The 24773-nt window shown below is 47.0% G+C and overlaps 1 protein-coding gene across 1 annotated transcript in view; it reads left to right on the top strand.

Moving 5' to 3' along the window:
- Positions 1-1988: 1988 nt before the first annotated feature.
- The window catches only part of LOC135567318 (dynein regulatory complex protein 11-like), a gene marked incomplete at its 5' end in the record, with an annotated part of 27794 nt that continues 5009 nt past the window's right edge, over positions 1989-24773 (top strand). Inside the window, 5 exons of the mRNA XM_065014741.1 lie at positions 1989-2184; positions 12800-12871; positions 14558-14766; positions 17161-17245; positions 17341-17496. Of these exons, the coding sequence (XP_064870813.1) occupies positions 1989-2184; positions 12800-12871; positions 14558-14766; positions 17161-17245; positions 17341-17496 (718 nt within the window). The remainder of the gene's footprint in view (positions 2185-12799; positions 12872-14557; positions 14767-17160; positions 17246-17340; positions 17497-24773) is intronic.

Raw genomic sequence — 24773 nt, 5'->3', positions numbered from 1 at the left:
CACAGCAGATGCTTCTTCCCAAGTTGTATGCCTGGGGAGGAGGTTAACATTACTCTAGTCATACACAGCAGATGCTTCTTCCCAAGTTGTATGCCTGGGGAGGAGGTTAACATTACTCTAGTCATACAGCAGATGCTTCTTCCCAAGTTGTATGCCTGGGGAGGAGGTTAACATTACTCTAGTCTCACACAGCAGATGCTTCTTCCCAAGTTGTATGCCTGGGGAGGGAGGTTAACATTACTCTAGTCTCACACAGCAGATGCTTCTTCCCAAGTTGTATGCCTGGGGAGGAGATGTTAACATTACTCTAGTCTCACACAGCAGATGCTTCTTCCCAAGTTGTATGCCTGGGGAGGAGGTTAACATTACTCTAGTCATACACAGCAGATGCTTCTTCCCAAGTTATGCCTGGGGGAGGAGGTTTACTCTAGTCTCACACAGCAGATGCTTCTTCCCAAGTTGTATGCCTGGGGAGGAGGTTAACATTACTCTAGTCTCACACAGCAGATGCTTCTTCCCAAGTTGTATGCCTGGGGAGGAGGTTAACATTACTCTAGTCTCACACAGCAGATGCTTCTTCCCAAGTTGTATGCCTGGGGAGGAGGTTAACATTACTCTAGTCTCACAGATGCTTCTTCCCAGCAGATGCTTCTTCCCAAGTTGTATGCCTGGGGAGGAGGTTAACATTACTCTAGTCATACACAGCAGATGCTTCTTCCCAAGTTGTATGCCTGGGGAGGAGGTTAACATTACTCTAGTCATACACAGCAGATGCTTCTTCCCAAGTTGTATGCCTGGGGAGGAGGTTAACATTACTCTAGTCTCACACAGCAGATGCTTCTTCCCAAGTTGTATGCCTGGGGAGGAGGTTAACATTACTCTAGTCATACACAGCAGATGCCTGGGTTAACATTACTCTAGTCATACACAGCAGATGCTTCTTCCCAAGTTGTATGCCTGGGGAGGAGGTTAACATTACTCTAGTCTCACACAGCAGATGCTTCTTCCCAAGTTGTATGCCTGGGGAGGAGGTTAACATTACTCTAGTCATACACAGCAGATGCTTCTTCCCAAGTTGTATGCCTGGGGAGGAGGTTAACATTACTCTAGTCATACACAGCAGATGCTTCTTCCCAAGTTGTATGCCTGGGGAGGAGGTTAACATTACTCTAGTCTCACACAGCAGATGCTTCTTCCCAAGTTGTATGCCTGGGGAGGAGGTTAACATCATACTCTAGTCTCACAGTCATACACAGCAGATGCTTCTTCCCAAGTTGTATGCCTGGGGAGGAGGTTAACATTACTCTAGTCTCACACAGCAGATGCTTCTTCCCAAGTTGTATGCCTGGGGAGGAGGTTAACATTACTCTAGTCTCACACAGCAGATGCTTCTTCCCAAGTTGTATGCCTGGGGAGGAGGTTAACATTACTCTAGTCTCACACAGCAGATGCTTCTTCCCAAGTTGTATGCCTGGGGAGGAGGTTAACATTACTCTAGTCATACACAGCAGATGCTTCTTCCCAAGTTGTATGCCTGGGGAGGAGGTTAACATTACTCTAGTCTCACACAGCAGATGCTTCTTCCCAAGTTGTATGCCTGGGGAGGAGGTTAACATTACTCTAGTCTCACACAGCAGATGCTTCTTCCCAAGTTGTATGCCTGGGGAGGAGGTTAACATTACTCTAGTCATACACAGCAGATGCTTCTTCCCAAGTTGTATGCCTGGGGAGGAGGTTAACATTACTCTAGTCTCACACAGCAGATGCTTCTTCCCAAGTTGTATGCCTGGGGAGGAGGTTAACATTACTCTAGTCTCACACAGCAGATGCTTCTTCCCAAGTTGTATGCCTGGGGAGGAGGTTAACATTACTCTAGTCATACACAGCAGATGCTTCTTCCCAAGTTGTATGCCTGGGGAGGAGGTTAACATTACTCTCACAGTGTTGAGGTCCTGTCCCTCTTATGTCTATACTGCTGTCTGTGTCAGGAGGTGTCGGTTCAGACCATGTGTCTGGAGGAAGCTGTTCGGGTCCTTCAGGTTTGTGGAGCGGGCACGGCAGGGTCGGCTCAGGCATCGCTTCATGAAGGAGATACGGCAGGCTGAGGAAGAAGGGAGCCAGGCCAAGAGCCAAACACCCATCAGCACCCTGGACCCCGACCAGGCTGCCACATGCATTCAGAAGGTAAGGAGTGTAGTATACTTATTGTTTCGTTTCTCATATTTTGTCAGCAAACTTTACTTTCAATACCAGGCCAACATTTCCAATTGCTGTTGAACAGTACTGACTGATGTTTTAATACGAGTGAACCACTAAAGACACAGCCAACAGTCAGGGAAGCTGATTAACTGGGTTAAAGTAACTGTCCAGTGTTTCCAGATTTTTATGAAATATTACTTATAGTTAATTACAACATGAGTGAAAGAGTTTTCATTTTTCATTTATTAAGTATGTTAAAAGGCAGCTTTTCTGTGTTGGAATGGTGTGGGCGTTAAAAATATTCATGCAAGTAGACCACTGACTGGCCAGCTCATCCTCAGGATGATGACATCAGCCTCTAGAAGGAAATAATAAGCATTTTGGAAATGGTCTGTGTGAGATACAAGTTTGAGTTGTTTTAAAAAAAAGTGTTTTTTCCTAAGGGTTGTAGTTCATCCCACTCTCTCTAGTCAGAGGGTTGTAGTTCATCCCACTCTCTCTAGTCAGAGGGTTGTAGTTCATCCCACTCTCTCTAGTCAGAGGGTTGTAGTTCATCCCACTCTCTCTAGTCAGTCAGGGTTGTAGTTCATCCCACTCTCTCTAGTCAGAGGGTTGTAGTTCATCCCCACTCTCTCTAGTCAGAGGGTTGTAGTTCATCCCACTTTCTCTCTAGTCAGAGGGTTGTAGTTCATCCCACTCTCTCTAGTCAGAGGGTTGTAGTTCATCCCACTGTCTCTAGTCAGAGGGTTATAGTTCATCCCACTCTCTCTAGTCAGAGGGTTGTAGTTCATCCCACTTTCTCTAGTCAGAGGGTTGTAGTTCATCCCACTCTCTCTAGTCAGAGGGTTGTAGTTCATCCCACTCTCTCTAGTCAGAGGGTTGTAGTTCATCCCACTCTCTCTAGTCAGAGGGTTGTAGTTCATCCCACTCTCTAGTCAGAGGGTTGTAGTTCATCCCACTCTCTCTAGTCAGAGGGTTGTAGTTCATCCTCACTCTAGTCAGAGGGTTGTAGTTCATCCCACTCTCTAGTCAGAGGGTTGTAGTTCATCCCACTCTCTCTAGTCAGAGGGTTGTAGTTCATCCCACTCTCTAGTCAGAGGGTTGTAGTTCATCCCACTCTCTCTAGTCAGAGGGTTGTAGTTCATCCCACTCTCTCTAGTCAGTTGTAGTTCATCCCACTCTAGTCAGAGGGTTATAGTTCATCCCACTCTCTCTAGTCAGAGGTTGTAGTTCATCCCACTCTCTCTAGTCAGAGGGTTGTAGTTCATCCCACTCTCTCTAGTCAGAGGGTTGTAGTTCATCCCACTCTCTCTAGTCAGAGGGTTGTAGTTCATCCCACTCTCTCTAGTCAGAGGGTTGTAGTTCATCCACTCTCTCTAGTCAGAGGGTTGTAGTTCATCCCACTCTCTCTAGTCAGAGGGTTATAGTTCATCCCACTCTCTAGTTCAGAGGGTTGTAGTTCATCCCTCTCTCTAGTCAGAGGGTTATAGTTCATCCCACTCTAGTCAGAGGGCAGTATCCCACTCTCTAGTCAGAGGGTTGTAGTTCATCCCACTCTCTCTAGTCAGAGGGTTGTAGTTCATCCCACTCTCTCTAGTCAGAGGGTTGTAGTTCATCCCACTGTCTCTAGTCAGAGGGTTGTAGTTCATCCCACTCTCTCTAGTCAGAGGGTTGTAGTTCATCCCCACTCTCTAGTCAGAGGGGTTGTAGTTCATCCCACTCTCTCTAGTCAGAGGGTTGTAGTTCATCCCACTTTCTCTAGTCAGAGGGTTGTAGTTCATCCCACTCTCTCAGAGGGTTGTAGTTCATCCTACTCTAGTCAGGGTTGTAGTTCATCCCACTCGCTCTAGTCAGAGGTTGTAGTTCATCCCACTCTCTCTAGTCAGAGGGTTGTAGTTCATCCACTCTCTCTAGTCAGGGTTGTAGTTCATCCCACTCTCTCTAGTCAGAGGCTTACATAGTTCATCCCACTCTCTAGTCAGAGGGTTGCAGTTCATCCTAATTTCTAGTCAGAGGGTTGTAGTTCATCCCACTCTCTAGTCAGAGGGTTATAGTTCATCCCACTCTCTATTCAGAGGTAGTCAGAGGTTGTAGTTCATCCCACTCTCTTCTCTAGTCAGAGGTTTGTAGTTCATCCCACTCTCTCTAGTCAGAGGTTGTAGTTCATCCCTCTCTCTAGTCAGAGGGTTGTAGTTCATCCCACTCTCTCTAGTCAGAGGTTGTAGTTCATCCCACTCTCTCTAGTCAGAGGGTTGTAGTTCATCCCACTCTCTCTAGTCAGAGGGTTGTAGTTCATCCCACTTCTCACTCTAGTCAGGGTTGTAGTTCATCCACTCTCTAGTCAGAGGGTTGTAGTTCATCCCACTCTCTCTAGTCAGAGGGTTGTAGTTCATCCCACTCTCTCTAGTCAGAGGGTTGTAGTTCATCCCACTCTCTCTAGTCAGAGGGTTGTAGTTCATCCCACTCTCTAGTCAGAGGGTTGTAGTTCATCCCACTCTCTCTAGTCAGAGGGTTGTAGTTCATCCCACTCTCTCTAGTCAGAGGGTTGTAGTTCATCCCACTCTCTCTAGTCAGAGGGTTGTAGTTCATCCCACTCTCTCTAGTCAGAGGGTTGTAGTTCATCCCACTCTCTCTAGTCAGAGGGTTGTAGTTCATCCCACTCTCTCTAGTCAGAGGGTTGTAGTTCATCCCACTCTCTCTAGTCAGAGGGTTGTAGTTCATCCCACTCTCTCTAGTCAGAGGGTTGTAGTTCATCCCACTCTCTCTAGTCAGAGGGTTGTAGTTCATCCCACTCTCTCTAGTCAGAGGGTTGTAGTTCATCCCACTCTCTCTAGTCAGAGGGTTGTAGTTCATCCCACTCTCTCTAGTCAGAGGGTTGTAGTTCATCCCACTCTCTCTAGTCAGAGGGTTGTAGTTCATCCCACTCTCTCTAGTCAGAGGGTTGTAGTTCATCCCACTCTCTCTAGTCAGAGGGTTGTAGTTCATCCCACTCTCTCTAGTCAGAGGGTTGTAGTTCATCCCACTCTCTCTAGTCAGAGGGTTGTAGTTCATCCCACTCTCTCTAGTCAGAGGGTTGTAGTTCATCCCACTCTCTCTAGTCAGAGGGTTGTAGTTCATCCCACTCTCTCTAGTCAGAGGGTTGTAGTTCATCCCACTCTCTCTAGTCAGAGGGTTGTAGTTCATCCCACTCTCTAGTCAGAGGGTTGTAGTTCATCCCACTCTCTCTAGTCAGAGGGTTGTAGTTCATCCCACTCTCTCTAGTCAGAGGGTTGTAGTTCATCCCACTCTCTAGTCAGAGGGTTGTAGTTCATCCCACTCGCTCTAGTCAGAGGGTTGTAGTTCATCCCACTCTCTAGTCAGAGGGTTGTAGTTCATCCCACTCTCTCTAGTCAGAGGGTTGTAGTTCATCCCACTCTCTCTAGTCAGAGGGTTGTAGTTCATCCCACTCTCTAGTCAGAGGGTTGTAGTTCATCCCACTCTCTCTAGTCAGAGGGTTGTAGTTCATCCCACTCTCTCTAGTCAGAGGGTTGTAGTTCATCCCACTCTCTCTAGTCAGAGGGTTGTAGTTCATCCCACTCTCTAGTCAGAGGGTTGTAGTTCATCCCACTCTCTCTAGTCAGAGGGTTGTAGTTCATCCCACTCTCTAGTCAGAGGGTTGTAGTTCATCCCACTCTCTCTAGTCAGAGGGTTGTAGTTCATCCCACTCTCTCTAGTCAGAGGGTTGTAGTTCATCCCACTCTCTCTAGTCAGAGGGTTGTAGTTCATCCCACTCTCTCTAGTCAGAGGGTTGTAGTTCATCCCACTCTCTCTAGTCAGAGGGTTGTAGTTCATCCCACTCTCTAGTCAGAGGGTTGTAGTTCATCCCACTCTCTCTAGTCAGAGGGTTGTAGTTCATCCCACTCTCTCTAGTCAGAGGGTTGTAGTTCATCCCACTCTCTCTGGTGTCAGAGGGTTGTAGTTCATCCTCTCTCCTAGTCAGAGGTTGTAGTTCATCCCACTCTCTCTAGTCAGAGGTTGTAGTTCATCCCACTCTCTCTAGTCAGAGGGTTGTAGTTCATCCCACTCTCTCTAGTCAGAGGTTGTGGTTCATCCCTCTCTCTAGTCAGAGGGTTGTAGTTCATCCCACTTTCTCTAGTCAGAGGTTGTAGTTCATCCCACTCTCTCTCTAGTCAGAGGGTCGTGGTTCATCCCTCGCTCTAGTCAGAGGTTTGTAGTTCATCCCACTCTCTAGTCAGAGGTTGTAGTTCATCCCACTCTCTCTAGTCAGAGGTTGTAGTTCATCCACTCTCTAGTCAGAGGTTGTAGTTCATCACTCTCTAGTCAGAGGGTTGTGGATCCCACTCTCTCTGATCAGAGGGTTGTAGTTCATCCATCACTCTAGTCAGAGGGTTGTAGTTCATCCCTCTCTCTAGTCAAGGGTTGTAGTTCATCCCACTCTCTCTAGTCAGAGGGTTGTAGTTCATCCCACTCTCTCTAGTCAGAGGGTTGTAGTTCATCACTCTCTAGTCAGAGGGTTGTAGTTCATCCCACTCTCTCTAGTCAGAGGTTATAGTTCATCCCACTCTCTAGTCAGAGGTTGTAGTTCATCCCACTCTCTAGTCAGAGGGTTGTAGTTCATCCACTCTCTCTAGTCAGAGGGTTGTAGTTCATCCACTGTCTCTAGTCAGAGGGTTGTAGTTCATCCCACTCTCTCTAGTCAGAGGGTTGTAGTTCATCCACTCTCTCTAGTCAGAGGTTGTAGTTCATCCCACTCTCTCTAGTCAGAGGGTTATAGTTCATCCCCACTCTCTCTGGTCAGAGGGTTGTAGTTCATCCCACTCTCTCTAGTCAGAGGGTTTGTAGTTCATCCACTCTCTCTAGTCAGAGGGTTGTAGTTCATCCCACTCTCTCTAGTCAGAGGGTTGTAGTTCATCCCACTCTCTCTAGTCAGAGGGTTGTAGTTCATCCCACTCTCTCTAGTCAGAGGGTTGTAGTTCATCCCACTCTCTCTAGTCAGAGGGTTATAGTTCATCCCACTCTCTCTAGTCAGAGGGTTGTAGTTCATCCCACTCACTCTAGTCAGAGGGTTGTAGTTCATCCCACTCTCTCTAGTCAGAGGGTTGTAGTTCATCCCACTCTCTCTAGTCAGAGGGTTGTAGTTCATCCCACTCTCTCTAGTCAGAGGGTTGTAGTTCATCCCACTCTCTCTAGTCAGAGGGTTGTAGTTCATCCCACTCTCTCTAGTCAGAGGGTTGTAGTTCATCCCACTCTCTCTAGTCAGAGGGTTGTAGTTCATCCCACTCTCTCTAGTCAGAGGGTTGTAGTTCATCCCACTCTCTAGTCAGAGGGTTGTAGTTCATCCCACTCTCTCTAGTCAGAGGGTTGTAGTTCATCCCACTCTCTCTAGTCAGAGGGTTGTAGTTCATCCCACTCTCTCTAGTCAGAGGGTTATAGTTCATCCCACTCTCTCTAGTCAGAGGGTTGTAGTTCATCCCACTCTCTCTAGTCAGAGGGTTGTAGTTCATCCAGCTCTCTCTAGTCAGAGGGTTGTAGTTCATCCAGCTCTCTCTAGTCAGAGGGTTGTAGTTCATCCCGCTCTCTCTAGTCAGAGGGTTGTAGTTCATCCCACTCTCTCTAGTCAGAGGGTTGTAGTTCATCCCACTCTCTCTAATCAGAGGGTTGTAGTTCATCCCACTGTCTCTAGTCAGAGGGTTGTAGTTCATCCCACTCTCTCTAGTCAGAGGGTTGTAGTTCATCCCACTCTCTCTAGTCAGAGGGTTATAGTTCATCCCACTCTCTCTAGTCAGAGGGTTATAGTTCATCCCACTCTCTCTAGTCAGAGGGTTGTAGTTCATCCCACTCTCTCTAGTCAGAGGGTTGTAGTTCATCCCACTCTCTCTAGTCAGAGGGTTGTAGTTCATCCCACTCTCTCTAGTCAGAGGGTTGTAGTTCATCCCACTCTCTCTAGTCAGAGGGTTGTAGTTCATCCAGCTCTCTCTAGTCAGAGGGTTGTAGTTCATCCAGCTCTCTCTAGTCAGAGGGTTGTAGTTCATCCCGCTCTCTCTAGTCAGAGGGTTGTAGTTCATCCCACTCTCTCTAGTCAGAGGGTTGTAGTTCATCCCACTCTCTCTAATCAGAGGGTTGTAGTTCATCCCACTGTCTCTAGTCAGAGGGTTGTAGTTCATCCCACTCTCTCTAGTCAGAGGGTTGTAGTTCATCCCACTCTCTCTAGTCAGAGGGTTATAGTTCATCCCACTCTCTCTAGTCAGAGGGTTATAGTTCATCCCACTCTCTCTAGTCAGAGGGTTGTAGTTCATCCCACTCTCTCTAGTCAGAGGGTTGTAGTTCATCCCACTCTCTCTAGTCAGAGGGTTGTAGTTCATCCCACTCTCTCTAGTCAGAGGGTTGTAGTTCATCCCACTCTCTCTAGTCAGAGGGTTGTAGTTCATCCAGCTCTCTCTAGTCAGAGGGTTGTAGTTCATCCAGCTCTCTCTAGTCAGAGGGTTGTAGTTCATCCCGCTCTCTCTAGTCAGAGGGTTGTAGTTCATCCCACTCTCTCTAGTCAGAGGGTTGTAGTTCATCCCACTCTCTCTAATCAGAGGGTTGTAGTTCATCCCACTGTCTCTAGTCAGAGGGTTGTAGTTCATCCCACTCTCTCTAGTCAGAGGGTTGTAGTTCATCCCACTCTCTCTAGTCAGAGGGTTGTAGTTCATCCCACTCTCTCTAGTCAGAGGGTTGTAGTTCATCCCACTCTCTCTAGTCAGAGGGTTGTAGTTCATCCCACTCTCTAGTCAGAGGGTTGTAGTTCATCCCACTCTCTCTAGTCAGAGGGTTGTAGTTCATCCCACTCTCTCTAGTCAGAGGGTTGTAGTTCATCCCACTCTCTCTAGTCAGAGGGTTATAGTTCATCCCACTCTCTCTAGTCAGAGGGTTGTAGTTCATCCCACTCTCTCTAGTCAGAGGGTTGTAGTTCATCCCACTCTCTCTAGTCAGAGGGTTGTAGTTCATCCCACTCTCTCTAGTCAGAGGGTTGTAGTTCATCCCACTCTCTCTAGTCAGAGGGTTGTAGTTCATCCCACTCTCTCTAGTCAGAGGGTTGTAGTTCATCCCACTCTCTCTAGTCAGAGGGTTGTAGTTCATCCCACTCTCTCTAGTCAGAGGGTTATAGTTCATCCCACTCTCTCTAGTCAGAGGGTTGTAGTTCATCCCACTCTCTCTAGTCAGAGGGTTATAGTTCATCCCACTCTCTCTAGTCAAAGCCAAACCACCTCTTGATGAATTGCTCAAAGATGGGTAACAGAATAACATCTGTATAAAACTCTGCTAGACACTTGGACTGAGTCCAAGTCCAGATCGATGGCTGCTTTTACTTTGTATGGAGACATGGGTCCAAGTGATATAGTTTTCTGCCTGCTTTGCAAAAAGGCACAAGAACTCCATCTCAACAATGTTATCAATGTCACCTCTCTGTTGTTGGTTGGTTCAGAACAGAGTACCACCTAGATGTTCTCGTACAGACACCCAGTGTCAAAACGTGGGGTCATCACATTACATGATCAGCAAGGTCATGGAAACAGAGCACCCTAAAATTCCAGACTCCCTTTCAGTTTCCCCACCATTCTCTCATCGGCCCAAGTGTAAACCATCTCTGGCTAACAAAGCCACTGGGCACATTGCTTTCACGGAGGAATCGGGTGTGTAGATATTTTTATGGAAGGTTGGATCATGTATCGTTATAATAATGTGGCATGGCTGAGGTAGTGACAAGTGGTTCTGTTGACCTGACCTGTTAGGGGTTCATGTTCAGGTCAGAGCTGGGTCAATGTTAATCCCTGTCTTGCACAAGGGACGGTATCGATCAAACACTGTTAGACAAACCTGACTTTGTAAGCAGCACCTTGGTAGAACAGGACACTACTTTTATATCAGATGACACCACCACTGTGACTGATACATAGAGGCTCATTCCTCCCTGCAGTGATTACATTCCTCGTGGGGGGGATATCATTGTAGCACCAGACAAGAGGGGTCTCTTCTACAGGGGGGCAGGTGTTATCATGGTAGCGTCGGTCTCCTGGATGTTAGCTGGCTGCCGGCTTCGGGTCCTGAGTGTCTGTCTCCTGGATGTTAGCTGCCTGCCAGCCCGGGTCCTGGTGTCTGTCTCCTGGATGTTAGCTGCCTGCCAGCCCCGGGTCCTGAGTGTCTGTCTCCTGGATGTTAGCTGCCTGCCAGCCCCCGGGTCCTGAGTGTCTGTCTCCTGAATGTTAGCTGCCTGCCAGCCCCGGGTCCTAGTGTCTGTCTCCTGGATGTTAGCTGCCTGCCAGCCCCCGGTCCTGAGTGTCTGTCTCCTGGATGTTAGCTGCCTGCCAGCCACCGGGTCCTGAGTGTCTGTCTCCTGGATGTTAGCTGCCTGCCAGCCCCCCGGGTCCTGAGTGTCTGTCTCCTGGATGTTAGCTGCCTGCCAGCCCCGGGTCCTGAGTGTCTGTCTCCTGAATGTTAGCTGCCTGCCAGCCCCGGGTCCTGAGTGTCTGTCTCCTGGATGTTAGCTGCCTGCCAGCCCCCGGGTCCTGAGTGTCTTTCTCCTGGATGTTAGCTGCCTGCCAGCCCCTGGTCCTGAGTGTCTGTCTCCTGGATGTTAGCTGCCTGCCAGCCCGGGTCCTGAGTGTCTGTCTCCTGGATGTTAGCTGCCTGCCAGCCCCGGTCCTGAGTGTCTGTCTCCTGAATGTTAGCTGCCCCTGCCAGCCCTGGTCCTGAGTGTCTGTCTCCTGGATGTTAGCTGCCTGCCAGCCCCCGGGTCCTGAGTGTCTGTCTCCTGGATGTTAGCTGCCTGCCAGCCCCCGGGTCCTGAGTGTCTGTCTCCTGGATGTTAGCTGCCTGCCAGCCCCCGGGTCCTGAGTGTCTGTCTCCTGGATGTTAGCTGCCTGCCAGCCCCCGGGTCCTGAGTGTCTGTCTCCTGGATGTTAGCTGCCTGCCAGCCTCCGGGTCCTGAGTGTCTGTCTCCTGGATGTTAGCTGCCTGCCAGCCCCCGGGTCCTGAGTGTCTGTCTCCTGGATGTTAGCTGCCTGCCAGCCCCCGGGTCCTGAGTGTCTTTCTCCTGGATGTTAGCTGCCTGCCAGCCCCCGGGTCCTGAGTGTCTGTCTCCTGGATGTTAGCTGCCTGCCAGCCCCCGGGTCCTGAGTGTTTGGCATTTGTCGGGCTCTGCTCAGCTCTCAGCTGTTCATGCAATGCAGTATGGGCATGCTGGTTATACAATCCCCTTTTGTCTGTCCCCTTGTGTTGTGTTCTACTTGTCTTGTTTTATGTTCTATGTGTGTCTTGTTTTGGGTTCTAGGTATGTATTTTTGTGTTCTAGGTGCCCTGTTTGTCTGGTGTGTTCTAGGTGTCCTGTGTTGTGTCCTAGCTGTCCTGTTTTTCTGGTGTGTTCCAGGTGTCCTGTGTTGTGTCCTAGCTGTTCTGTTGTTCTGGTGTGTTCCAGGTGTCCTGTGTTGTGTCCTAGCTGTCCTGTTGTTCTGGTGTGTTCCAGGTGTCCTGTGTTGTGTCCTAGCTGTTCTGTTGTTCTGGTGTGTTCCAGGTGTCCTGTGTTGTGTCCTAGCTGCCCTGTTCTGGTGTGTTCTAGGTGTCCTGTGTTGTGTCCTAGCTGCCCTGTTCTGGTGTGTTCTAGGTGTCCTGTGTTGTGTCCTAGCTGTTCTGTTGTTCTGGTGTGTTCCAGGTGTCCTGTGTTGTGTCCTAGCTGCCCTGTTGTTCTGGTATGTTCTAGGTGTCCTGTGTTGTGTCCTAGCTGCCCTGTTGTTCTGGTGTGTTCTAGGTGTCCTGTGTTGTGTCCTAGCTGCCCTGTTGTTCTGGTGTGTTCTAGGTGTCCTGTGTTGTGTCCTAGCTGCCCTGTTGTTCTGGTATGTTCTAGGTGTCCTGTGTTGTGTCCTAGCTGTCCTGTTGTTCTGGTGTGTTCTAGGTGTCCTGTGTTGTGTCCTAGCTGTCCTGTTGTTCTGGTGTGTTCCATGTGTCCTGTGTTGTGTCCTAGCTGTTCTGTTGTTCTGGTGTGTTCTAGGTGTCCTGTGTTGTGTCCTAGCTGTTCTGTTGTTCTGGTGTGTTCTAGGTGTCCTGTGTTGTGTCCTAGCTGTCCTGTTGTTCTGGTGTGTTCCAGGTGTCCTGTGTTGTGTCCTAGCTGTCCTGTTGTTCTGGTGTGTTCCAGGTGTCCTGTGTTGTGTCCTAGCTGTCCTGTTGTTCTGGTATGTTCTAGGTGTCCTGTGTTGTGTCCTAGCTGCCCTGTTGTTCTGGTGTGTTCTAGGTGTCCTGTGTTGTGTCCTAGCTGCCCTGTTGTTCTGGTGTGTTCTAGGTGTCCTGTGTTGTGTCCTAGCTGTTCTGTTGTTGTGGTGTGTTCTAGGTGTCCTGTGTTGTGTCCTAGCTGTCCTGTTGTTCTGGTGTGTTCCAGGTGTCCTGTGTTGTGTCCTAGCTGTCCTGTTGTTCTGGTGTGTTCCAGGTGTCCTGTGTTGTGTCCTAGCTGTTCTGTTGTTCTGGTATGTTCTAGGTGTCCTGTGTTGTGTCCTAGGTGTTCTGTTGTTCTGGTGTTTTCTAGGTGTCCTGTGTTGTGTCCTAGCTGTTCTGTTGTTCTGGTATGTTCCAGGTTTGGCGGGGCTACAGTCAGAGGAAGAGGACCAGGAGAGAACGGCTGGAGGAGATGATATTTCTGGGAATGGTGGGTGTACTTGTTCACTGTTCCCTCTACCAGGACCGTGTTGGGTAACAAAGGGGCAGGGTTACTCTGAGTCAATAAACACAGGCACGTCTGTATTGGGAAGGTCAGCCAATCAGTACCAGTGGTGATAACCAGACAAGCCTTGGTGCCATGGTAACTATGTTTATCTTCCCTTTGTGCTAAGTCAGTCAGTCAGTCAGTCAGTCAGTCAGACAGACAGACAGACAGACAGACAGTCTGTCTCTGTCTCTGTCTTTCTAAGGGGCTTTATTGGCATGGGAAACATTGCCTAAGCAAGTGAAATAAACATTAAAACAGTAAACATTACATTCACAAAAGTTACAAAAGAATAAAGACATTTCAAATGTAATATTATGTCTATATACATTGTTGTAACAATGTGTAAATAGTTAAATTACAAAAGGCAAATAAATGGTGTGTGTTCTTCACTGGTTGCCCTTTTCTTGCAACAGGTCACAAATCTTGCTGCTGTGATTGGATTGGATTTGGATTCAAATTCTTTGTGGATCTGTATAATCTGAGGGAAATATGTGTCTCTAATATGGTCATACATCATACACAGGAGGTTAGGAAGTGCTGCTCAGTTTCCACCTCATTTTGTGGGCAGTGAGCACATAGCCTGTCTTCTCTTGTCAGCCAGGTCTGCCTATGACGACCTTTCTCTATAGCAAGGCTATGCTCACTGAGTCTGTACTTAGTCAAAGCTTTCCTCTAAGTTTGGGTCAGTCACAGTGATCAGGTATTCTGCCACTGTTAATTCTTTGCAATGTGTCAAGTAATTATCTTTTTGTTTTCTCATGATATGGTTGGGTCTAATTGTGTTGCTGTCCTGAGGCTCTGTGGGGTCTGTTTGTGTTTGTGAACAGAGCCCCAGGACCAGCTTGCTTAGGGGACTCTTCTCCAGGTTCATCTCTCTGTAGGTGATGGCTTTGTTATGGGAGGTTTGGGAATCGCTTCCTTTTAGGTGGTTGTAGACAATCTTTCTGGATTTGGATAATTAACGGGTATCGGCCTAATTCTGCTCTGCATGCATTATTTGGTGTTTTACGTTGTACACTGAGGATATTTTTGCAGAATTCTGCATGCAGAGTCTCAATTAGGTGTTTGTCCCATTTTGTGAATTCTTGGTTGGTGAGCGGACCCCAGACCTCACAACCATAAAGGGCAATGGGCTCTATGACTGATTCAAGTATTTTTAGCCAGATCCTAATTGGTATGTCGAATTTTATGCTCCTTTTGATGGTCCTCATCTCTCAGATCGTTCACAGCTTTGTGGAAGTTACCTGTTATCATTTTTTGTGTGCTCTAGGGCAAAGGTGTCTAGATGTAATTTGTATTTGTGGTCCTGGCGACTGGACCTTTTTTGGAACACCATTATTTTGGTCTTACTGAGATTTACTGTCAGGGCCCAGGTCTGGCAGAATATGTGCAGAAGATCTAGGAGCTACTGTAGGCCGTCCTTGGTCAGAGACAGAAACACCAGATCGTCAGCAAACAGTAGACATTTGACTTCAGATTCTAGTAGGGTGAGGCCGGGTGCTGCAGACTGTTCTAGTGCCCTCGCCAATTCGTTGATAGATATGTTGAAGAGGGTGGGGCTTAAGCTGCCTCCCTGCCTCACCCCACTAATCTCTATAGCTGTGTCTGGTCCTCCCTGGTCCTCAGGTCCCTCCAGAGCAGCAGCAGCAGAGGCCCAGCGTGGCCCAGCTGAAGGCCCAGCAGGTGGAGACGACTCGCAGGCTGGTCCAGGAGGAGAATGAGGCTGAGTACCAGAGGGCCCTGGTCAGCATCAAGGAGTCTGTGCGTGCCGTGGACGGCCCTGACCTACGGGAAACACTGCAGGAGCAGATCAGACAGTGGTTTATCGAGTGCCGGTGAGACAGGCAGGCAACGGGGAAGTCTGTCTTCTTTCACAGTAGCTGTTTCTTTTCTGTGTTATCTTCTCTCTCTGCCCAAACTAACTCCTGCCTCTTTCACTGCCATGTCTCTGAGGTTATCACACCCATAGACTCTTCCTGGCTCCTGCCAAACCCTTCACCACCAGTATGTATCTATCTCTGATCGTGTCATGAAGAGGAGGTTGGAATGGAAAGGGGAGGGGGAGGACAAGAGCAAAAACAGAGTGTTATTGTGAGGCCTAATGGCTGTTAGGTGCAGGATATGGCCGGAGGAAAGGAGTCACAGTCAGTGGCTATGTGTGTCTTCCCCTCTATGTGTGTCTTCCCTCTATGTGTGTCTTCCCTCTATGTGTGTCTTCCCTCTATGTGTGTCTTCTCTCTATGTGTGTCTTCTCCTCTATGTGTGTCTTCCCTCTGTGTGTCTTCCCTCTGTGTGTCTTCTCTCTATGTGTGTCTTCCCTCTGTGTGTCTTCCCTCTATGTGTGTCTTCCCTCTATGTGTGTCTTCTCTCTATGTGTGTCTTCTCTCTATGTGTGTCTTCCCTCTGTGTGTCTTCCCTCTATGTGTGTCCCTCTATGTGTGTCTTCCCTCTGTGTGTCTTCCCTCTATGTGTGTCCCTCTATGTGTGTCTTCCCTCTGTGTGTCTTCCCTCTATGTGTGTCCCTCTATGTGTGTCTTCTCTCTATGTGTGTCTTCTCCTCTATGTGTGTCTTCTCCTCTGTGTGTCTTCCCTCTATGTGTGTCTTCTCTCTGTGTGTCTTCCCTCCATGTGTCTCTTCTCCTCTGTGTCTCTTCTCCTCTATGTGTCTCTTCTCCTCTATGTGTGTCTTCCCTCTATGTGTGTCTTCTCCTCTGTGTGTGTCTTCCCTCTATGTGTGTCTTCTCCTCTATGTGTGTCTTCTCCTCTATGTGTGTCTTCTCCTCTATGTGTGTCTTCCCTCTATGTGTGTCTTCTCCTCTGTGTGTGTCTTCCCTCTATGTGTGTCTTCCCTCTGTGTGTGTCTTCCCTCTGTGTGTGTCTTCCCTCTATGTGTGTCTTCTCCTCTGTGTGTGTCTTCCCTCCATGTGTGTCTTCCCTCTATGTGTGTCTTCCCTCTATGTGTGTCTTCCCTCTATGTGTGTCTTCCCTCTATGTGTGTGTCTTCCCTCTATGTGTGTCTTCCCTCTATGTGTGTGGCTTCCCTCCATGTGTGTCTTCCCTCTATGTGTGTCTTCCCTCTGTGTGTGTCTTCCCTCTATGTGTGTCTTCTCCTCTATGTGTGTCTTCCCTCCATGTGTGTCTTCCCTCTATGTGTGTCTTCCCCTCCATGCTAGCTACCTATTAGTGAATTCCAGGGTGATTTATGGTTGACCAGCGGTGGGTGCTGCCTGCCTACCCAGTAGAGCAGGAACAATGGACATAAGTCATCCAGGCTGGAGAGCCCTGGGGAGTGAACAGAGAGAGAACAGCTCCCATGGGGACGAAGCATCGACCCACAATGGCCCTGGCCTCCACATTCAGCCCCAGCCTGCATCCCAAAAGGCACCCTATTCCCTAAGTAGTGTACTACTTTTGACCAGAGCCCTATGGGCCCATTTGGGACGCAACCCCAGTGTCTCAGGCTCCAGCCTGGCCTCTGCTGTGACCTCGGCTGAGCTGCTGACAACATTATACGCACCGTGACGGATGGATGAGGTGGTCACACCCTCCAGGGTAGTCTAAACTCTAAACCCTGTCGGTACAGCTTCCTCAACCTGTCTGATGAGAATCTAAACCCTGTCGGTACAGCTTCCTCAACCTGTCTGATGAGAATCTAAACCCTGTCGGTACAGCTTCCTCAACCTGTCTGATGAGAATCTAAACTCTGTCGGTACAGCTTCCTCAACCTGTCTGATGAGAATCTAAACCCTGTCGGTACAGCTTCCTCAACCTGTCTGATGAGAATCTAAACCCTGTCGGTACAGCTTCCTCAACCTGTCTGATGAGAACACAAACATTTTGAGGCCAAGAGGAGAGGACCAGATTTGAAGGAAGTTGGAAGCTAAACGTTGGTTCACAGGGTTGCTCTAAGATTTAGGATAATGAGAGCTGGAAGGGAAGTGAGGGATACATAGTTTGGCGTTCCAAAGAGCAATTCCTGGTCGGGTGATTATTTTCTCTCCACATTGAGATAACTGCTCCATGACATGAACCACCCCTAATTAGTGGAAGTATCTGAGGCATTTAGTAAACCATTAGGAGGGTCTGCCCTCTGGTGACCTTGTTGGAGGTCTGCCATCTAACTCTCAGTGTGACATAGTACAATTCATCAAGAATGATATATCTGTAATGATCATTTAAGAACAGGAAGTATCTCAGATTGCGCCGTTAAAACATGCTATTTATTGTAGAGATGCCACTGGAAAGTTTCCTGACTTCCCCAATGCTGAGGATGGTGGATCAACAGCCATATTTTCACAGAAGACACCTGACCAGGTAGACTAATGACCCATGGTCCTCATCTAACCTACAGACAGTTAACAAACACTCCGTTTCCTTTTCTATGCTCATCTCATGTCTGTTCCTGATAGGTCGCTGCAGAGTTAGCAGCGAAAGAGGAAGAGAAGGAGGAGAAGAGGAAAGACAACATAAATAAAGATAAGAAGGGTGGGAAGGACCGCAAGGATCAGAAGAAAGACAAGAAGCGGAGAAGCAAACAGAAGAAAGGAGGAAAAGAAGAAGGAGAGGTGGGCTCAGACAAGGCTTGGCCAATAGTGGCTCATGTTATTAAACAGACAAGGCTTGGCCAATAGTGGCTCATGTTATTAAACAAAGAAGGCTTGACCAATAGTGGCTCATGTTATTAAACAGACAAGGCTTGGCCAATAGTGGCTCATGTTATTAAACAAAGAAGGTTTGGCCACTAGTGGCTCATGTTATTAAACAGACCAGGCTTGGCCAATAGTGGCTCATGCTATTAAACAGACAAGGCTTGGCCAATAGTGGCTCATGCTATTAAACAGACAAGGCTTGGCCAATAGTGGCTCATGCTATTAAACAGACAAGGCTTGGCCAATAGTGGCTCATGTTATTAAACAGACAAGGCTTGGCCAATAGTGGTTCATGTTATTAAACAGACAAGGCTTGGCCAATAGTGGCTCATGTTATTAAACAGACAAGGCTTGGCCAATAGTGGCTCATGTTATTAAACAGACAAGGCTTGGCCAATAGTGGTTCATGTTATTAAACAGACCAGGCTTGGCCAATAGTGGCTCATGTTATTAAACAGACCAGGCTTGGTCAATAGTGGTTCATGTTATTAAACAGACAAGGCTTGGTCAATGAGTGGTTCTGTCAGTGACAGACAAGGCTTGACGTGGCAAACTAGGTGCTTTACAGACTTTTGATAGAAGAGTTCAGTTTATTCTCCTTCCTGAACTATACTTCAGTCGAGTCTGATCTTAATGCCATTCTTAAAACAAGAAGTGAAACATAACTGATCTGAGTCTGCTCTTAATGCCATTCTGTAAGTGACATAACTGATCTGAGTCTGATCTTAATGCCATTCTTAAGGCTGAGTGAAACATAGCTGATCTGAGTCTGATCTTAATGCCATTAAAACAAAGTGAAACACCCAAAACCTTCAGAAGACCACAGAGTCTCCAAGTCAAACCAGTAGACAGAAAGTGTAAGTGATGGGCAATAATCTTCAGTCGTGTGCTTTTTCCTCTTAAGCAAATTGAAGTATGTGCTGTGTTGCACCCTCTCTCCACCTGTTTCCTCATGAAGGCCCAATCCCACTGGACGTGCACAATTAAGACCATAAAATACACCTCCGCTACTAAATCAGAAGCTAAGCGGTAGAGCTTTGTCTTCTCAGATGATTGAGGGTGTGGTGGAACGAAAGAGATGTTTACTGCTGAAGACTGTGAAGACTCTGTGAGGAAATGGTTCTGATTTCAGTCAAGTGTTCAAGCCAAGGATTTAGTCCCAGTCCACATCCCCCTTGCATGAACATACCCCGTGGAACCACAATATGTCTCTCGTTGTCCTACATCAAGCCAATAAAACTAAGGGCTATATTCATTCTGTATCGCTGAAGCGTTACAGATTACGCAGTATAAATGTAGAGGTCAATTCCGATTGAGCTGACATGTGCAGCGTTTATCGTGAATACAGGCTCAGCTAATGCTGGAACATTGCCTTTCAATTTAAATCTCTCTGTAACACTGTGTTTCCTGGATACGGATTGAATAGAGCATTAAGATTATTCATGACTGTTTTGTTGAATGACTTCTCTATGACTTTAAATCTCTTATTGAAGTAGCTAATATGTGTTCCTGAACAGAATAGCAACAGCTATTGGACAAGGAGGTCACTTGTTTTCAATCAAAGTCTATTTAACTGGGTTTACCGTACAGTCCTGGACATCCGGTTACAGAGTTTGCTTGAATAGGGCTCTTAGAATAGCTGTGACTCATGGTTGAGGTGATAATGTAGGAGTTAAAGCAAAAGAACTGACAAGAGATGTTCAGGAGAACAGAGCTGAGCCTTAGCAAGCTTCTCCCTATGGTGGGAGTCCTTTAGCCTCTCTGGAACCAAGTGCTGGCGGTAGCTTTCTAGGTGGTGTGAGATTAAACTAGCACTCTACAGTCGTCAGACTCTAAAAACGGTGACGTCAGAGATGCTCAATGTATGTAGTCTGCTCCTCAGACTTTTTGCAGAGACGGATAGAGTTGAAAGGGCATGATACTTCTCGTTTTACAGTAAGGCTAATCCTGTACCTCAGGACTTACAATGTTCTAGAATCAGGATGATGTCATGACTAGTGGTTAGAAAGAGAAAATAGAATTTACAGGTCCTCACTCACATTGTCTGGCTCTGATCCCACAGACTAGAATGGAAGCATTGTTCACGTAAAAACCAAGAAATGCCCCTTTAATTTGCTGTGGAGGAACATGTCACATCCACCTGACTACGTTGGAGACAGCTCATGAACCAGAGAAATAGCATGGCTAGAAGGGGACATCACTTTAGAGGTTCCTAGAGGAGTATTCCAGATGTGCTTGGTATGGGATGGTCGAGCTCATCAAATAGACACTCCATCTCTATACTGCTTTCTATGACCGTTACGTCTGTAACGGAGGTTAAGTTACACATTGACTCATGGTGGTGTGAACGGTTATATTTAAACCCTATGGTTGTGCCCTGGTTTGTTATTGGACTTCTATGGGACTTCCTTAACCTTGTCCTGAACAGTCCTACAAAGAGAAACAATGAAGTGTTGTCTATAGATCAACACTGGTTTACCAGGTCACTAAAACCCCCCAGTCTAAAGCACAATGATCGACATCAGTTCCTCACTACCTGATCCGTCTCTATTAAAACCCTGGTACGTACTCACAGCCTTGAAAAGCAACATCTGACATTCAGATCATTCCTGTCCTGGTCCTGGTTCTGGTTCTGGTCCTGGTTCTGGTCGATCCATAAGGACGCTTCCTGCCTCGCACCATGAGTGTCGTCATCCAACGTTGAAGCGTATTATGAAGCACTTAAGATTCCTACAATATTTTCCAATGGATTTCTCCTCTTCTGGGAGCCATTAAATGCTACTGGAGGAATGTATTAAAGAATGAGAGGGAACATAAAACATGCCATGTCTGAATAACTGATAGATCCCCTTTGAGAACCCCCTCCCCCCAGTCCACTCCCTACCTGTCTACAACTCTCCTCATTGAATGGAAGAGAAACTGTGCGTGTGCGTGCATGAGCGCGTGTGTTTTCGTATGCGTGCATGTGTAAAGGGACTGGATGTTGATGTTGTACCCCTGACTATGCATTAAGACAACATCTAGTTCTAGAAGTCATCCACCCAGCATCTCTCCGTCTGCTACTGTTTATCCACATCATCAAAGTTAGCTCTGGATCTGATCTGGTGTCACAGCATGGATAGTTCTGGATCTGACCTGGTGTCACAGCATAGATAGTTCTGGATCTGATCTGGTGTCACAGCATGGATAGTTCTGGATCTGACCTGGTGTCACAGCATAGATAGTTCTGGATCTGATCTGGTGTCACAGCATGGATAGTTCTGGATCTGATCTGGTGTCACAGCATGGATAGTTCTGGATATGATCTGGTGTCACAGCATGGATAGTTCTGGATCTGACCTGGTGTCACAGCATGGATAGTTCTGGATCTGACCTGGTGTCACAGCATGGATAGTTCTGGATCTGACCTGTTGTCACAGCATAGATAGTTCTGGATCTGACCTGTTGTCACAGCATAGTTAGTTCTGGGTCTGATCTGGTGTCACAGCATAGATAGTTCTGGATCTGATCTGGTGTCACAGCATAGTTAGTTCTGGATCTGATCTGGTGTCACAGCATAGTTAGTTCTGGATCTGACCTGTTGTCACAGCATGGATAGTTCTGGATCTGATCTGGTGTCACAGCATAGTTAGTTCTGGATCTGATCTGGTGTCACAGCATGGATAGTTCTGGATATGATCTGGTGTCACAGAATAGTTAGTTCTGGATCTGACCTGGTGTCACAGCATAGTTAGTTCTGGATCTGATCTGGTGTCACAGCATAGATAGTTCTGGATCTGGTGTCACAGCATAGATAGTTCTGGATCTGACCTGTTGTCAGGATCTGATACAGCATAGTTAGTTCTGGATCTGACCTGGTGTCACAGCACAGAGGAGGGCAGGTCATCTGTAGTGCAGCTTTGAACTCGATCCAAGTCATATGTAGTCCCTGAAAACCTCAACTCTCTCCACTAAATTAGCCATTAGCCACTGTTATTACCTTAAACTGGGGCGGCAGGGTAGCCTAGTGGTTAGCGTGTTGGACTCGTAATCGAAAGGTTGCAGTTCGAATCCCTGAGCTGACAAGGTACAAACCGGTCGTTCTGCCCCTGAACAAGGCAGTTAACCCACTGTTCCTAGGCTGTCATTGAAAATAAGTGACCTGCCTAAACTACAAGGTGCTATTTCCTTTCTGCCTTGCTTTGATTTCTCTATCCTGAAATACATAGGACTTTAAGGAAATTATACGGAATAAAACTAAAGCTTTAAAAAAAAAAAACGTGTCCAGCTGTAATACATGTAATGTAATTGACTAATTAATGTCTTGTCTTGTCTCTTGAAGGAGGAGAAGGGCTGGAAAATGCCCCCTTGACAGCTTCCTCCCTACTGTTGTGGAGGGAAACAAAATGTACAAGGTGAGTTAGAGAGGAGGTATGGAGACCATAGTAATGTATAAGGTGAGTTAGAGAGTAGGTATGATGACCATAGTAATGTATAAAGGTGAATTAGAGAGTAGGTATGATGACCATAATAATGTATAAAGGTGAATTAGAGAGTAGGTATGAGACTATAGTAATGTATAAAGGTGAGTTAGAGAGTAGGTAAGGAGAACTAATAGCAATGTATATGTTATGGAATTAGAGAGAGAAGTGAGAACCATAGTACGTAGCAGCAGGAATGAGAGAGTAGGTATGAGGACCATAGTAATGTATAAAGGTGAGTTAGAGAGTATGTATGATGACCATAGTAATGTATAAAGGTGGAGTTAGAGAGTAGGTATGAGACCATAGTAATGTATAAAGGTGAGTTAGAGAGTAGGTATGAGAACCATAGTAATGTATAAAGGTGAATTATATAGGTATGGAGACCATAGTAATGTATAAAGGTGAGTTAGAGAGGGCAAAGTGAGTGGACCATAGTAATGTATGAAAGGTGAATTAGAGAGGTATGAGGACCATAGTAATGTATAAAGGCAGTTAGAGAGTATGTATGATGACCATAGTAATGTATAAAGGTGAAAGTAGGAGAGTAGAAGTGAGGAATTATAGTATCGTATGTGTGAGTTAGAGAGTAGGTATGAGAACCATAGTAATGTATAAAGGTGAGTTAGAGAGTAGGTATGAGGACCATAGTAATGTATAAAGGTGAATTAGAGAGTAGGTATGAGGACCATAGTAATGTATAAAGGTGAGTTAGAGAGTAGGTATGAGGACCATAGTAATGTATAAAGGTGAATTAGAGAGTAGGTATGAGGACCATAGTAATGTATAAAGGTGAGTTAGAGAGTAGGTATGAGAACCATAGTAATGTATAAAGGTGAGTTAGAGAGTAGGTATGAGGACCATAGTAATGTATAAAGGTGAATGAGAGAGTAGGTATGAGTAGGTATGAGGACCATAGTAATGTATAAAGGTGAATGAGAGAGTAGGTATGAGGACCATAGTAATGTATAAAGGTGAGTTAGAGAGTAGGTATGAGGACCATAGTAATGTATAAAGGTGAGTTAGAGAGTAGGTATGAGAACCATAGTAATGTATAAAGGTGAGTTAGAGAGTAGGTATGAGGACCATAGTAATGTATAAAGGTGAGTTAGAGAGTAGGTATGAGAACCATAGTAATGTATAAAGGTGAGTTAGAGAGTAGGTATGAGGACCATAGTAATGTATAAAGGTGAGTTAGAGAGTAGGTATGAGGACCATAGTAATGTATAAAGGTGAATGAGAGAGTATGTATGATGACCATAGTAATGTGGTGATAAGGGGCACAGCATTGCTAAAGGGTCGAGCTGATAGGCCCAGATCTGAAGTCTACCTTCCACAGTGTTTCTCTCTGTGATGGTTCATGATGTCTCACTGAAGACAGCGGTGTATAGTGACAGGAGTCACAGCTTGAGAGGCTAGTGGTTTCTGAATCTTTACCATGGGCCTGTTGTTGGTGTTTTTTTGAATCAGTGTGGGACCACAAATCAATCTGATCACCTGACAGACTTCCTGTCTCCCATGGTGCCCTTGGCCCTTAACAAGGAAGTGATGCGCTGTGCCCCAGACTCCTGTCTCTCAGTGACCCGTGGAGGGCGTAGTGTCCAAACCTGATATCTGTCTTTAAGCACAGACTCAGTGAGGGATAAGTTGACCTGGAGCCTCCAGGATTGTTGTTTCAAGTCAACCACCCTGCTTCCTCCAAACCCAATGGAGATGGATGACTGACTTTGTTTTGGTGTTTTAGCTTTTCGCAGGTTTAGTCATTAGCCCTTTGACAGCTATCCCCTCTTCTGGTTAAGTCAGTTTGACTCTTTCCACATTTTGGCGACCAAGGGAGATTTCAACAGAATGTTGAGTACTGAAGTAATGGAGAAACAATGAAGAGAAATGACAGAAGCTGCTGCTTCCCTCCTGTTGCTGCCAGATACAGGTCAAACATCCAGGAGTAACTCTCCATTTGAGCTCGTCTGGCTTCAATATTTCACTCCGTAAAGACTCAAACCCTTTCAACAACGTTTCAGCAGCCAGATTAAGCTTCTCGGTCCCGAGTAGGGAGGGATCTCTCTCTCTCTGGAGGAGTCTGCATCCGAGTAGGGAGGGATCTCTCTCTCTCTGGAGGAGTCTGCATCCGAGTAGGGAGGGATCTCTCTCTCTCTGGAGGAGTCTGCATCCGAGTAGGGAGGGATCTCTCTCTCTCTGGAGGAGTCTGCATCCGAGTAGGGAGGGATCTCTCTCTCTGGAGGAGTCTGCATCCGAGTAGGAGGGATCTCTCTTCTCTGGAGGAGTCTACATCCGAGTAGGGAGGGATCTCTCTCTCTGGAGGAGTCTGCATCCGAGTAGGGAGGGATCTCTCTCTCTGGAGGAGTCTGCATCCGAGTAGGGAGGGATCTCTCTCTCTCTGGAGGAGTCTACATCCGAGTAGGGAGGGATCTCTCTCTCTGGAGGAGTCTGCATCCGAGTAGGGAGGGATCTCTCTCTCTGGAGGAGTCTGCATCCGAGTAGGGAGGGATCTCTCTCTCTGGAGGAGTCTGCATCCGAGTAGGGAGGGATCTCTCTCTCTCTGGAGGAGTCTGCATCCGAGTAGGGAGGGATCTCTCTCTCTGGAGGAGTCTACATCCGAGTAGGGAGGATCTCTCTCTGGAGGAGTCTGCATCCGAGTAGGGAGGGATCTCTCTCTGGAGGAGTCTGCATCCGAGTAGGGAGGGATCTCTCTCTCTGGAGGAGTCTGCATCC

Source organism: Oncorhynchus nerka, unplaced genomic scaffold (assembly GCF_034236695.1).
Source record: "Oncorhynchus nerka isolate Pitt River unplaced genomic scaffold, Oner_Uvic_2.0 unplaced_scaffold_2158, whole genome shotgun sequence".
Lineage (NCBI taxonomy): Eukaryota > Metazoa > Chordata > Actinopteri > Salmoniformes > Salmonidae > Oncorhynchus > Oncorhynchus nerka.
Note: the sequence above shows the minus strand (reverse complement) of the source record. Positions and strands in the feature narration are given on the sequence as shown.